The following is a 16,500-nucleotide window of genomic DNA, read 5'->3' on the forward strand; positions in this document are numbered from 1 at the left end:
AGCCAGGGGCACACTCCAACACTCATAATTCACAAATAAAGCATTTGTGTTTAGTGAGTCTGCCAGATCAGAGGCAGTAGGGATGACCAGGCATGTTCTCTTGATAAGTGTGCGAATTGGACAATTTACTTTTGGGTGCCAAGGAAAATGTATTGAGTAAAAAGTACATTATTTTTCTTTACGAATGTAGTGAAGTAAAAATAGCCAAAAATATAAAATTGTAAAGTAATTACAGATACCACAAACAACTGCTTAAGTAGTACTTTCAAGTATTTGAAGTTAAGTACTTTACACCACTGCCCAAATGCCTTCACACCAGTACATCAACATACTTTATATACTGTACTGTTACACATGCACGTATCACATAGTATTCCATACATACCTCTCTGGGATAGGCGTCCCGCCAGCGGTACACCTGTCGACGACTTCCGGTGAAATTGGAGGTCGCGTAATTCAAATAAATAATTATAAAAATCATGGATATTAAACATCTAGGTTCATACAAGTGTCTTATATCGGTTAAAAGCTTAAATTATTGTTAATCTAACTGCATTGTCCGATTTACAATAGGCTTTACAGCGAAAGCATGCCATGCGATTGTTTGAGGATGGCGCCCCACATCAAAATATTTTTCAACCAGCACAGGCTTCATAAAATCACAAATAGCGATTAAATATTCACTTACTTTAAAAAATCTTCCTTTGATTTGCAATCCCAAGATTCCCAGCTACAACATGCATGTTCGTTTTGTTAGATAAATTCCTTCTTTATATTCCAAAAAGTCTGTTTAGTTGGCGCAATCGATTTGAGGCTGCAGCCCGAGGCCGCCCACAATATGACAACAGCCACTTCAAGTGCAGGGCGCGAAATTCAAAATATATATTTTTTAAATATTTAACTTTCACACATTAACAAGTCCAATACAGCAAATGAAAGGTACACATCTTGTGAATCCAGCCAACATGTCCGATTTTTAAAATGTTTTACAGCGAAAACAGCACGTATATTTATGTTAGCTCACCACCAAATACAAAAAAGGACAGACATTTTTCACAGCACAGGTAGCATGCACAAAGCCAACCTAACTAACCAAGAACCAACCAAACTAACCAAGAAACAACTTAATCAGATGACAGTCTTATAACATGTTATACAATAAATCTATGTTTTGTTTGAAAAATGTGCATATTTCAGGTATAAATCATAGTTTACATTGCAGCTACAATCAGAAATTGCACCGAAAGCAGCCATAATAATTAGACACCAACGTCAAATACCTAATTACTCATCATAAAACATTTCTGAAAAATACATAGTGTACAGCAAATGAAAGACAGGCATCTTGTGATTCCAGCCAATATTTCCGATTTATTAAGTGTTTTACAGCGAAAACACAATATAGCGTTATATTAGCTTACCACAATAGCCAGAAACACATGCCATTTCCCAGTAGCAAAAGGTTAGCGATCGTAACAAACCAGTAAAAGATATATAATTTTTGACTAACCTTGATATTCTTCATCAGATGACAGTCCTATAACATCAGGTTATACATACACTTATGTTTTGTTCGAAAATGTGCATATTTAGAGCTGAAATCAGTGGTTATACATTCTGCTAACGTAGCTACTATTTCCCACAACGTTCGGATATTTTTCTGACACTTTTTCTGACACACATATTCTGACCAAATAGCTATTCATAAATATAACTAAAAAATACATGTTGTATAGGAAATGATAGATCCATTAGTTCTTAATGAAATCGCAGTGTTAGAATTCTAAAAAATAACTTCATTACGACATCCAGCTTCGGTATAGCTAGAGTACCCAAAGTTGGGCGCCGACGACTAGTTCACATGCACGACAGATATATGAAATAGCATCATAAAATGTTTCTTACTTTTGCTGATCTTTCATCAGAATGTTGGACAAGGGGTCCTTTGTCCAGAACAGTCGTTGTTTGGATTTAGAACGTCCATTTTCCCTCTTGAATTAGCAAGCACACTAGCCAAGTGGCACGAATCTCTCCATCGTCAACAAAGTCAGAGAACGGAACACGGCAAAACTCCCGAAAACATTTCAATAATCTGATTAAACTATATTGAAAAAACATACTTTACGATGATATGGTCACATGTATCAAATAAAATCAAAGCCGGAGATAGTAGTCGCCTATAACGGCAGCTAAACAGAAGGCAAATCCAGGTACCACCTCGCGCTCTCCAGAAAACCGGAAATGGGGGACACGTCATACAAAGAGCTTGTATTCCACTTCAGACCAAGATAAACACTACATTTCTTCTCTCACCGCCTCTTGACATCCAGGGGAAGGTCTATGAAGTGCATGTATACTAATAGGTATCATGCCCATTTATAGGCAGGAAGTAGAACAGAGCCTCGATTTCAGACTTTCCACTTCCTGGTCAGGAAGTTTGTGCCAAATGAGTTCTGTTTGACTCACAGATATAATTCAAACGGTTTTAGAAACTAGAGAGTGTTTTCTATCCAATAGTAATAATAATATGCATATTGTACGAGCAAGAATTGAGTACGAGGCCGTTTGAAATGGGCACCTTTTATCTGGCTACTCAATACTGCCCCTGCAGCCCAAACAGGTTAATCGACTCGTTCAACATGCAGAGAAAGGAATCAAAAAAGCTACCGCTAAACTTTGTTAAAACAAGTCAAAATACGTTTCTAATCAATCCTCAGGTACCCTAAAATGTAATTAAACTGTAATATTTCATACGGAAAGAAGTATGTTCAATTGAAAAGCAAAATTAGCAAGTGCGCGTCCTCTTCATTGCGCGCGCACTGACAGATTTCCAACTCTGACTCCCAGTACCAACACTCAAAATTCTTCCTCGTTTGAGAAGAAACAAGCCTGAAACCTTGAACAAAGACTATTGACATGTAGTGAAAGCCATAGGAATTGCAATCTGGGAGCTGGTATCTCATATGACCCATATTTTTTCCATTGAAGAGCATGGGATCTCTCAAAAAAATTGTTCTGATTGGTTTTTCTTTGGATTTTCTCCTACCATATCAATTGTGTTATAGTCTCATACATTATTTTAACATTTCTACTAACGTCAAAGTGTTTTCTATCAAATGGTACCAATTATATGCATATCCCGGCTTCTGGGCCTGAGTAACAGGCAGTTTACTTTGGGCATGTAAGTCAGACAGGAAGTGGAGAAAAATAGACCCTAGCCTAAAGGCCATGCAACCTGAGTTGAAACCTGAGTGAGGTGCACATGTGCAGAACATAAACAGATGCATGTGTAACAGTTTAACTTTAGACCGTTCCCTCGCCCCGACACGGGCGCGAACCAGGGACCCTCTGCACACATCAACAACAGTCACCCACGAAGCATCGTTACCCATCACTACACAAAAGCCGCGGCCCTTGCAGAGCAAGGGGAACCACTACTTCAAGGTCTCAAAGCGAGTGACGTAACCGATTGACCACCGCTAACTAGCTAGCCATTTCACATCCGTTACACATGCGCCATATATTTATGTGGTGGACACTTGATACGGTCAAATTATATTGTTGTGGTATGTCACAAAATCATGTTACAACCACACATATCAATATTCATTATAAAATCAATATTTTGCTAAGTGGATGGTCTCTACAGAAGGTGTAAATGGTACAGCCAAATGGTTACTTGCATAGTAGCAATATCAGAAATAGATAGTGTCAATATAAATAACTATGTACAAGAACAATATCAATAACAATATCAGTGATAGACGAGGTAGTTATATGCATACAATCAGGGGTAAAGTGGCTGAGCAGCAGGATACAATACAAATAGTAGCGGCAACGTATGACGTGTGTGTTAGGAGAGAGTCATGTGAATAGAGGCACTGCAGATAGTGCTGATGACTGGTCTGTCCGAACCACACATGAACAAGGAAATCTATATTCAGAGAGCCTGTTTCTGTCCTGCCCTTGACTTTGGTGCAGGGCATGTGATGTCCATAGCCTCCTAGTCGTAAAACTCCCTGATCTTGTCAAAAAGACAGTTTGTCTAGCTGTGTCCAGTCCAGGTGGTGCTTTTACAGGCAGACCATCTATGGGCGGAAAATCACAAAACTGCCCGTCAAATGGCCGCTATACATTCCAGCGCCATTCTCATGACATCGTGGTGATTATTGAAAAGAGCAAGAGGTCATGAGACAGGTTATGGGAGAGAAAGAAGTGACAGAGCCTGTCTACAGATTAATCAACACGCTGCATTGTCTTCTCTTCTGACAGAAAAATAAACAACACTCTATCCTTCCAAACTTTCTCTGCTCTCTCTCCTCTCTGCAGTGTATCTCTACCAGAGGAACCTCCCAGTGCCCCTCCCCAGAATGTGATCGCCAGCGGCCGCACCAACCAGTCCATCATGATCCAGTGGCAGCCCCCACCAGAGAGCCACCAGAACGGGGTTCTCAGGGGCTACAGCGTCCGGTGAGAACCATGGGATAACAGGATTGGTTGGCTGCTATAACCCTCCCTGGTTCTCTGAATCAAGGAGGAGAGTTGTTATGCTACATGGAAGCACATAACATAAGAGCTCATGTTCAAAATGAAGTAAAACCACTAGCTGAGAGAAAGAAGAATTTCAGGAGTTACCCTTGTAGCTCTGGCAGTTTATCAGTAGGGATACACTCAGTTTGCAGTAGGTTTGTAGCTGGTTGTGTCATGGTGTAGAATAAGTTGACAGGCATTCTGTAGATATTCCAATCACTCTGTCGTCATCGTCATTTGCTCACTCTGGCAAGTGCTGTAGACTACTGCTCTGTCTCCCTCTACTGGCCTTAACACACTCTGGCACTGTGTCTCAGGGACCATGATACAAAAACGCAAGAGTTGAATGTCTTGTTCTCCAACTAAGAATCAGTTTTTGCTCAATTTTGTCACCCTGGATGGCCTTGTAGCTACAATCGTCTCAGACTAGACTGCACTGTCTCTTCTCAGGTATCGTCTAACAGGTCTTCCGGTGGACTACCAGAGTAAGAACATCTCCAAACCAGACGTTACCAACATTCTCCTGGAGGACCTGATCATCTGGACCAACTACGAGATAGAGGTGGCAGCCTACAACAGGGCGGGGCTAGGAACCTTCAGCCACAAGGTCACTGAGTGGACGCTGCAGGGAGGTGAGTGATCCTGGATCCTCGCTGCTCATTTTCCCTTATGCTTGTCAGTCAGATGTTAACTGGAATAGTCTCTGCTCATTTTCCCTGATGCTTGTCAGTGCAGATGTGAGCTGGAATATTCTCTGCTCATTGTCTCTAATGCTTGTCAGTCAGATGTGAGCTGGAATAGTCTCTGCTCATTGGCCCTTATGCTTGTCAGTCAGATGTGAGCTGTAAAAGTCTCTGCTCATTGCTCATTATGCTTGTCAGTCAGATAAATACTTAGATGACATTGGAAGGAAATTGAATGGAAAGGATTTTACCTGTGGAGAAGTTACTTTAAATACCTATTTCATGAGTTGACACATAAATTAACTTGTCAAGCATCATGCCCATTTGGAGGATATAAGAATGATGTTCAACAAGGATATTTTCTTGATGCAGAAGGCAGCGCAGTCAGCACTGAAACCTTGAGTTAGCATCCGTGCCAAATGGTATTGAAATATTGCTGAATAAATGTAATCCTTGCTGAATAGAGGTATGCATTCCTATTGAATCGTCTGTAAGGTCTGAATAGTACATTACACTACCTTGGCTGTAGATTTCAAGTTTGAGCCTGCAGCTGGAAACTGAGAGCAGTAAAGCCACAGTGTTGTAATACGTCCTGAGCCTCAAGATAGGAGAAGAAAAAGAAGAGAGTGAAGATGGTGGCCCCTGCCCTGCAGAATCAATACCTAGCCAAGGCTGTCCAATCTGAAATGTGTTTCGTTTGGTTGTATCCTGTTCTCTCTGTCCGTCCCTCTCACCTCTCTCTCTCTCTCTCTCTCTCTCTCTCTCTCTCTCTCTCTCTCTGATTCTCTCTTCTCCTCTTATCTTCCGCAGTGCCGACTATAGCCCCCAGTAAAGTTCAGGTGGAGGCCGTCAACTCCACGACCATCCGTATCACCTGGGCCGCCCCTAACCCTCAGTTCATCAACGGGATCAACCAGGGATACAAGGTGAGGGACATCCTAGACACCAGTCATTTTGTCACTAATGGCAGTACACTCTAATGGGTGATGACACCAGTCACCCTGTCACTAAGGGCAGTACCCTCTAATGGGTGATAGAACTATGGCTGCAAGGTTAGAGACACCAGTCACCCTGTCATTATGGGCAGTCTCAGAGACACTAGGCAGCCTGTCATTAGGGGCAGTACAATCGATTGACTGGATGATAGGCTGGTACGCCTCATACTGTGTCACAAGGGGAAACAGATATGCCACTACCAAACATTGTGAAAGATGGATTCTGATTTGTCATTTGTTTCTTTGACCTTCATTTTTGGAGCATTTGACCAACTATCTATCTTGTGGCTAACTAGATCTGGAAGTCGTTTGATCAATCTCTCCAGCTCACACTGTCAGGGAAGATGGTTTAAGAATGTCAGCTGTCATTTAAATATGTACTTTATAGGCTTAGAATGAGATGTATGGAGAATGACTGCTTCGAATCAGCTGTACTAGAACTTGATTATGTAGTCTGTGTGATGTGATGACTGTATTTCTCTCAGAAGAGTTCATGAGAATGACTCTGGCCCCACTTATCAGGACATCTTAGCAGTCACTGTTAAACTCTCTCTGACTGCAGGGGCTGTCCCGAGAGAGAGGTTACTGGGAGAGTGAGTGAGCGAGTGAGTGAGCGAGTGAGTGAGCGAGTGAGTGAGCGAGTGAGTGAGTGAGTGAGTGAGTGAGCGAGTGAGTGAGTGAGTGAGTGAGTGAGTGAGTGAGTGAGTGAGTGAGTGAGTGAGTGAGTGAGTGAGTGAGTGAGTGAGTGAGTGAGTGAGTGAGTGAGTGAGTGAGTGAGTGAGTGAGTGAGTGAGTGAGTGAGTGTGTGTGACGGAAGCAGAGGGGACATCCATTGAGTGAGTGAGTGAGTGAGTGTGTGTGACGGAAGCAGAGGGGACATCCATATATTCCACATTCAGCTTACACACCCACCTCACCGCGTGCCAACTCCAGACTCTCTTTCCCAGAGACAAACTCTACTCACAGCCTGGGAACCAATATAGAAACAGACCCAACAGATTTGCCAATGGTAGCAATCATCTAAACACCTAATTGGCCACTCTCTCATTCTGATGTGTATGCAGTCCCTATACATTAGACCTGCTATACACCACAATTAAAAGCTCTCTTTTTTTCATCCTCTCTCTCTGTGGACTCATTCCAGCCCCGCCTTCCAGTGCTTACTCACTGGCAGAACATGTTGACACTGGCACTAACTATTTATATGGCAGTTATGATGCCAAATGACACCACAGAGCAGGTCACCAGCACATGCAAGGGAGAAGAGTTGGTTTAAACAAAACATTTGAAAATTATTAGACTTGGAGAGTAAACAGTTCTATTTCTGGGGGAAATTGTGGGCAAATAATGTTTTATTTGATATTTGGTGCTGTTTGGTTCCCATCCAAAATGTCAGAAAACCAGTCAGTCCTATTAGATGTTCTACCATTTAGTTTGTATTTCTAGTTTGATCTCACGTTCTTCCTTCTCTGTTCCCATTAACCATTCTGCTAGCTGTTGGCATGGGAGCCAGGTCAGGAAGAGGAGGTCACCATGGTTACAGTGAGACCTAACTTCCAGGACAGTGTGCATGTGGGCTATGTGACGGGGCTGAAGAAGTTCACAGAGTACTACAGCTCTGTGCTGTGTTTCACTACGCCGGGAGACGGCCCCCGCAGCCCCGCTAACGGCCTGAGGACACATGAAGACAGTGAGTTCAACATGCGCACACACACACACTCACTGTTTAGTGGACATGGCCAATCATACTGAAACATGCCCACTGGGTCAAATGTATTATTAATGCATAGTATCAGCCTAGTTCTACAGTCCTAATGAATACGTAGGCTACAATTAGGGTTTTGCACACATTTACATTTAATTGGGACACATTTTCTCAAGAGATAAAGGGTTGGCCATACTGTACTAGGCTTTTACTTGTAATTACACAATCTTCCAAGTAAAAGCCAAATTTTGCCTATTTTAGGAGCTGTAATGACTGTTCAACGGGCAATTTAAAAAAAGCCTAATATATTAAAATACATCTACAGAATATAATGATGTATGCTATTGACATCCATGGGCTCCATTGTGTTATAATTATCATCATGATAATGGGGCGGCAGGGTAGCCTGGTGGTTAGAGTGTTGGACTAGTAACCGAAAGGTTGCAAGGTTGAATCCCCGAGCTGACAAGGTAAAAATCTGTTGTTCTGCCCCTGAACAAGGCAGTTTTCCCACTGTCCCTAGGCTATCATTGAAAACCTGAATTTGTTCTTAACTGACTTGCCTAGTTAAATAAAGGTAAAATAAACAATAACCACTGTGCCCTCCTCTTTAGCTCCTGGGGCAGTGGGTGACCTGAGCTTCACAGAGATCCTCGACACGTCTCTCAAAGTGAGCTGGAGAGAACCTGAAGAGAAGAACGGAGTCCTCACAGGTACACCACGCAAAAGACATTGGACCTGAACAAATAATATTGGATTGATTGATGAATTTGATTGATTCTCTGTTCCAGGGTACCGTATCTCATGGGAGGAGTTTAACCGCACCAACACACGGGTGACCCACTACCTCCCCAATGTAACCCTGGAGTACCGCGTCACGGGGCTGACCGCCCTCACCACCTACACCATCGAGGTGGCCAGCATGACCTCCAAGGGCCAGGGAAAACTGTCCTCCTCCACAATCTCTTCTGGGGTACCTCCAGGTCAGTACCGACACATGGCTCAGTCCCCGGTGTGTAGCTCCAGGTCAGTACCAACACATGGCTCAGTCCCTGGTGTGTAGCTCCAGGTCAGTACCGGGACATGGCTCAGTCCCTGGTGTGTAGCTCCAGGTCAGTACCGGGACATGGCTCAGTCCCTGGTGTGTAGCTCCAGGTCAGTACCGGGACATGGCTCAGTCCCTGGTGTGTAGCTCCAGGTCAGTACCGGGACATGGCTCAGTCCCTGGTGTGTAGCTACAGGTCAGTACTGGGACATGGCTCAGTCCCTGGTGTGTAGCTCCAGGTCAGTACCGGGACATGGCTCAGTCCCTGGTGTGTAGCTCCAGGTCAGTACCGGGACATGGCTCAGTCCCTGGTGTGTAGCTACAGGTCAGTACTGGGACATGGCTCAGTCCCTGGTGTGTAGCTACAGGTCAGTACTGGGACATGGCTCAGTCCCTGGTGTGTAGCTCCAGGTCAGTACCGGGACATGGCTCAGTCCCTGGTGTGTAGCTCCAGGTCAGTAATGACACATGGCTCAAAAGTAAGAGCCCATCGAGACCATTTAGGATAATTCCAGTTCACAATTTCCTATTAAAACACGGTACAGTGTATTATAGAAATACAAGACCTCCAGTACATTATTACTGCACCTGCGGCTCCCCCAGACACGATACAGTATGTCTTTCAGAGCTGTCAAGTAAAAATACCCATTCTATCGAGGGTTACAGTTTGTACAGTATAGAGTTATGGTTATTTTTCCAGAATGGTGATTACTTCAACTCTTTAACTGTAAAAAGATACAGTCTATGGCTTTAGCTCTACATCCCCACCTTAGAGATCTCACACTCTGTGCTTTTGTCTGTATAACCAGTCATGCTAATGATTTAAAGTATCCTAACTGTTCATTGAAAATGTCACCTTTAAAAGTTAATATTCTGTTCACTCATTCCCATATAATGTTGTTTATTCGTCCTATACTCGTATTTGTGGACAAAGTATAAACACTTCAAAACCCCACCTCAAACTTCTATCTCAAACAGACCGTTTAAAAAATGCTTGCTATTTCCTCATAGAGGATGATGTTATCCTCCTGAAGAGAATGAGCTGGCCAATCAGCGGTCTACTCCCATTAATATGTTTTATGACTGGTATAAGCCCACACAATTCCATATCAGAAAAGTAGTTTTTTAACATACTCAATTACAATTTGTTGAAGGAAAGCTATTTCACTCATATTGTAATTAATTATAGGTAATATTTCACAGAAATATGTAAACACTGGACAGTTATTTTAAATCATTCAGCCATTTCCATGTTGCTAAAATTCTAATAAATCACCTAATTTCAGTTTATGTGACAAAACAAGAAAGTATAGTGTAAAGAATCACTGTACCATCTAAACGGCTGTGAAATATATTTTCCATAACCAAAATGTTCAGCTGTTTGAAGCTGATGTTTTAAACCAAAAGTAAAAGACGCAACAACGAAACTTTATAACAGGAAAGCATAGAAATAGTGCACATAGAACAGATCTACCTCTTTTAAACTTGCTTTCAATGGGAATTACATATCTATAACACACATTTCTATGTGGTTTGTCTCAGGTCGCTCAAAAAGTGATATATTTCAGCTTTAAATGTGATGCTTTTACTATTCCAGGTATATAGTCTATGTGCCAATAGACTCACTACATCAACTTGAAGAGATGGCCCCTTTCACTATATAGTACCCTCACAGGAGGTTGGTGGCACCTTAATTGGGGAGGATGGTCTTGTGGTAATGACTTGAGCGGAATAAATGCAATGTTATCAAATACATCAAAAACCGGGTTTCCAGGTGTTTGATGCCATTCCATTCGCTCCGTTCCAGCCATTATTATGAGCCATTCTCCCCTCAGCAGCCTCCACTGAGTACCCTAGGGCAGGGGTTCCCAAACGTTTTCACTCAGTAACTTACAGGTAACTGGCTGCCAGTAAGTTACCGTAAAACCAACAGGAGTTTTTTTCTCCAATGTAGGCTACACTGTACGGTAACTTACAGGCAAATAACTGTACTTGTGTAGCAGCTTGTGATCCACAATCATTTGATCGTGAGTTACCTCAAACTAATCTTAGCGGTCCATCGTAGTCCACGATGAAGATGTTCCTCTTTATGTGGGAACCGCACTCTGCTGATTCCGGCTGCGTGTTGGAAGCTCCTGGAATACCGCACTCACATACACACATACTTGAACAGACTCTTTGTCATATTAAGCTTTTTCTCCAGCAGGATTTGCAGAGAATAAGCCATCCATAATGTAAAAAGTGAGATGAAAGGCAATTGCTATTCATTTGGCTGTTTTTTTTATCCCTATAAAGAGTATGCCAACTTCATGATATTAATAGTAAACATTTAAATTAGGATATTGTATTTTTAATTTTTTCATAACTTAAATAAAAATACAATATCCTAATGTAAATATTTATCATGAATTGGCATACTATGTATAGGGCTATCTCTATGTAAGAGCTTTTTCCAAGATCCCCATCTCTACCCGCTGATCTAAAACGTTTTGTTTTATCTTATCTCAGAACTTCGAGTTGAGTGAAGTGAAACTTCCATGAGAGCGAGATACTGCTACTCAACAGCATTGGCTCATCACCAGTGCAGTATCCATTTTAGACCACAAGGCTGCACTGTCACAAAGTAATAGATTTCCCTGTAGTCTACTTTAACCCATAAATTAAACTTTAACCCACAACTTTAACCCATAAGAGTCCAAGCCCTGTCTAAATCGGGGGGGGGGGGGACAACAACAGATAGTCCCCCCAAAAATCTAAAGGAAGTTTGTTCTGAAGTGAGAGATATAAGAAAGATCAGGAAACATTTATTATTGTTTTGTACATTTATTTAACCCCTTATTTTTTGGCATTAAACAGTCTCCATGTATACTGTACTTACATTAATTTCAACTGGTACCGGGGGACCTTCAGATGAGTCTTGTGAGGCCTGTGGGCGTCCTAGAGCAAAACAACAGACATGTGCATGTTCATGAGAGTCACATATTAGTGTTCAGCCCAAACTGTTTGGACGCTACAGAAAGAAGTTGGCAGATCAGCTCAGATCAGAATTCAGACGAGTTCTAAGACGCTTGTGAGGGTCGTAGGGCAAAACGGAGAACACTATCATGCTCGTGGGAGTCTCATCTTTCCATAATAGTTTTGTAGGTCAAACCGTTCGGACGCTACAGATGATTTTGTGAGAAGACTGATTTTCGGGATGTCTCATGGGCTGACAAACACCGCTCTACCTCTATAACCTTTCACTGCAGATGAGGAAGAGCAATGTGAATTAAGACGCATCCAATGCAAAACAAACAGATGTCTCTAGTTTAAACTTATTGGAGAAGTATTGGAGAAGTACCTTAAATCTTTAGCATTTTAATGTAGTAGAAGCATAGTCCTGAATCAGTAAGGATTTAAAAGATAAAGAATGTAATGTAAAAAAACTCAAGTCAAAAACAACATTGCATTAGGCATAGATACCACTGTATTAGGTTTTCTGTCGACTCATTACTTCAACTCTTTACTGTATTAAAGGCCCTGTCTGGCCCTCTCTCTCTCTCTCTCTCTGTCTCTGTCTCTGTCTCTGTCTCTGTCTCTGTCTCTGTCTCTGTCTCTGTCTCTGTCTCTGTCTCTGTCTGTGTGTGTAGAGCTGCCTGGTCCTCCCACCAACATGGCCATCTCCAACATCGGCCCTCGATCCATCACTCTCCAGTTCAAACCCGGCTACGATGGAAAGACCTCCATCTCTCGCTGGCAGGTAGAGGCCCAGGTAAGGTCTTCTCCCCCAGAGAAAGTCTCTGACCACTCCCCTGATCTGTGACCAACATCGACTATGGTTGAGTCCCAAATGACTTCCTTTTCCCTACTGCACTACTTATAGTGTACTATTTGTTGTGTTGTTGTTGTGTATAGGTCAGTGTGATAGGAGACAATGAGGACTGGGTGATTGTTCACCAGCTGCCCAACGAGCCTGATGCCCGATCCCTGGAGGTGCCAGGACTAAACCCATACACATTTTACAGGTAGTGTAACTAACCCCTACACCTTCTACCATACTTAACCCATATACACCTTTATCCCTAACCTTTCGACAGGTAGTGTACCTAACCTCTAACCTCTAACCCCTAACCCTTCTACAGGTAGTGTAGCTAACCTCTAACCTCTAATCCTTCTACATGTAGTGTACCTAACCTCTAAACTCTAACCCCTAACCCTTCTACAGGTAGTGTACCTAACCTCTAACCCCTAACCCTTCTACAGGTAGTGTAGCTAACCTCTAACCTCTAACCCTTCTACAGGTAATGTACCTAACCTCTAACCCCTAACCCTTCTACAGGTAGTGTACCTAACCTCTAACCTCTAACCTCTAACCCTTCTACAGGTAGTGTACCTAACCTCTAACATCTTATACAGACTCCTGGGACCCATTAACTCAAAACAATACAGCTTCATGATCTCTGTTAGTCTAGTCTAGTTTAGATGTAATGAATAGAGCCGTGAGCCCTCTGGGCCTATGGACCTCTCCTGTGATGACTTTGCTCTTGTTACTTCCCTCCCCCTCGGTAGGTTCCGTATACGTCAGGTGAACATTGTGGGGACTAGTCCTCCCAGTCAGCCCTCAAGGAAGATCCAGACCTTGCAGGCCCGTCCAGATATGTTCCCCGCTAACGTCACCCTGCGCACGGCCAGCGAGACCAGTCTGTGGATCCGATGGGTGGTACGTGACGTCTCAACAGACTGACATTATGATGTGATGCTCTGGTTTCATCATCAAGCGATGATGACTGGCTGTTTGATTTATACTGATTATTGTGGATTTCTCTCTCTCTCCTTTCTTTCTTTCATTTCTGTCTCTCTCTCACCCTCTCCCTCTCCACCTCTCTCCCTCTACCTCTCTCCCTCACCCTCTCTCTCCCTCCCTCTCGCCCCCTCCCTCCCTCCCTCTCTTCCCCTCTCTCGCCCTCTCTCCCTCTCTCACCCTCCCCACCTCTACCTCCACCTCTTACCCCCCCAGCCCCTACCAGAGTGGGAGTACAATGGGGACCCAGAGGTGGTGGGATACCGGGTCCAGTACTCCCGCACAGGCTCCCAGGGCAGGGCGCTGACCCATGTGATCGCTGACCGTCTGGAAAGGGAGTTCACCATCGAGGACCTGGAGGAGTGGACAGAGTACGATGTCAGGGTTCAGGCTCTCAACGGCATCGGGGCCGGGCCCTGGAGCCAGCCTGTCCGAGGAAGGACCAGGGAGTCTGGTGAGATCACACTGCCTTTGTCCCAAATGGCACCTAATTCTCTATATAGTATAGTGCACTACTTTTGACCAGGGTCCATAGGGAATAAGGTGAAATTTGGGATGCAGACTCACACACAGTCTCACACACAGCACTGATGTTCAGTCTTTAATTTGGGGGCCTTTGACCTACACACTTCATTAATTTAGGACTTAAAAGGCATGGCCTATGTCTACAGAACCAGCATTCTGATCTACAGAACCAGAATTCTGATCTACAGAACCAGCATTCTGATCTACAGAACCAGAATTCTGATCTACAGTACCAGCATTCTGATCTACTGAACCAGTATTCTGATCTACAGAACCAGTATTCTGATCTACAGAACCAGTATTCTGATCTATAATTCCAGGTTTCAGTCTCACACAACACTGTGTGCAGGTTATTTTCACCCATATGTGGGTTTGGCCCAGACCTCCTCCATATTAGCTCTTTAGCTATCCACGTGTATGGCATGGGGGCCAAGGTAGTTTTACTCTTTCTGCTTCATGGAGACACATGAAACAGACATCAACCCGTCTGTCTGCCTTCTCTCGCTCTCTCTCTCTCTTCGTTGGTGCAGTCACTGTGGTTACCAGACTTTAGGGAGTGGGGAGTAGAGGAGGAAATTGGGAACACATGGGCTACAATGTGGAATTCCTCTGTGTTTTTTCCTTTTTTCCACTCACTCCAGCAACATCTTCAGAATCAGAATCAAAAGCTCTAACATCACATATAAACTCAGCAAAAAAAGAAAAGTCCCTTTTTCAGGACCCTGTCTTTCAAAGAAAATTCATAAACATCCAAATAACTTCACAGATCTCATTGTAAAGGGTTTAAACACTGTTTCCCATGCTTGTTCAATGAATCATGAACAATTAAGTAGCATGCGTGGGAACGGTCGTTAAGACACTAACAGCTTACAGACGTTAGGCAATTAAGGTCACAGTTATGAAAACTTAGGACACTAAAGAGGCCTTTCTACTGACTCTGAAAAGCACCAAAAGAAAGATGCCCATGGCCCCTGCTCATCTGCCTGAACGTGCCTTAGGCATGCTGCAAGGAGGCATGAGGAATGCAGATCTGGCCAGGGCAATAAATTGCAATGTCCGTACTGTGAGACGCCTAAGACAGCGCTGCAGGGAGACAGGACGGAGAGCTGATCGTCCTCGCAGTAGCAGACCACGTGTAACAACACCTGCACAGGATCGGTACATCCGAACATCACACCTGCGGGACAGGTACAGGATGGCAACAACAACTACCTGAGTTACACCAGGAACACACAGTCCCTCCATCAGTGCTCTGACTGTCTGCAATAGGCTGAGTGAATCTGGACTGAGGGCTTGTTTTAAGGCAGGTCCTCACCAGACATCACCGGCAACAACGTCGCCTATGGGCACAAACCCACTGTCGCCGGAAAAGACAGGACTCGCAAAAAGTGCTCTTCACTGACGAGTCGCGGTTTTGTCTCACCGGGGTGCTAGTCGGATTCGCATTTATCGTCGAAGAAATGAGCGTTACACCGAGGCCTGTACTCTGGGACGGGATCGATTCGGAAGTGGAGGGTCCGTTATGGTCTGGGGTGGCGGTGTGTCACAGCATTATCGGACTGAGCTTGTTGTGATTGCAGGCAATCTCAACGCTGTGCGTTACAGGGAACACATCCTCCTCCCGCATGTGGTACCCTCCCTGCAGGCTCATCGTGACATGACCCTCCAGCATGACAATGCCACCAGCCATACTGCTCGTTCTGTGCGTGATTTCATGCAAGACAGGAATGTCAATGTTCTGCCATGGCCAGCGAAGAGCTCAGATCTCAATCCCATTGAGCACGTCTGGAACCTGTTGGATCGGAGGGTGAGGGCTAGGGCCATTCCCCCCAGAAATGTTCGGGAACTTGCAGGCGCCTTGGTGGAAGAGTGGGGTAACATCTCCCAGCAACAACTGGCAAATCTGGTGCAGTCCATGAGAAGGAGATGCACTGCAGTACTTAATGCAGCTGGTGGCCACACCAGATACTGACTGTTACTTTTGATTTTGACCTCCCCTTTGTTCAGGGACACATTATTCAATTTACAAGTGTCATACATACAATAAAAGATAAACTTCTTGTTAATCCAGCCGCTGTGTCCGATTTCAAAAAGGCTTTACGGCGAAAGCACACCATGCGATTATGTTAGGTCAGCGCCTAGCCACAGAAAACCATACAGCCATTTTCCAACCAAGGAGAGGTGTCACAAAAGTCAGAAATAGCGTTAAAAATAATCACTTACCTTTGATGATCTTC

General features: G+C 43.8%; 1 protein-coding gene across 1 annotated transcript in view; it reads left to right on the forward strand.

The window, feature by feature from the left end:
• Positions 1-16,500, forward strand: part of LOC120046834 (protein sidekick-2-like) — a 200,304-nt gene that overhangs the window by 120,124 nt on the left and 63,680 nt on the right. Inside the window, exons 15-24 of the mRNA XM_038992381.1 lie at positions 4,330-4,470; positions 4,981-5,162; positions 6,024-6,139; positions 7,703-7,898; positions 8,528-8,626; positions 8,705-8,896; positions 12,588-12,709; positions 12,853-12,962; positions 13,507-13,657; positions 13,955-14,192. Of these exons, the coding sequence (XP_038848309.1) occupies positions 4,330-4,470; positions 4,981-5,162; positions 6,024-6,139; positions 7,703-7,898; positions 8,528-8,626; positions 8,705-8,896; positions 12,588-12,709; positions 12,853-12,962; positions 13,507-13,657; positions 13,955-14,192 (1,547 nt within the window). The remainder of the gene's footprint in view (positions 1-4,329; positions 4,471-4,980; positions 5,163-6,023; positions 6,140-7,702; positions 7,899-8,527; positions 8,627-8,704; positions 8,897-12,587; positions 12,710-12,852; positions 12,963-13,506; positions 13,658-13,954; positions 14,193-16,500) is intronic.

Source organism: Salvelinus namaycush, chromosome 4, assembly GCF_016432855.1.
Source record: "Salvelinus namaycush isolate Seneca chromosome 4, SaNama_1.0, whole genome shotgun sequence".
Lineage (NCBI taxonomy): Eukaryota > Metazoa > Chordata > Actinopteri > Salmoniformes > Salmonidae > Salvelinus > Salvelinus namaycush.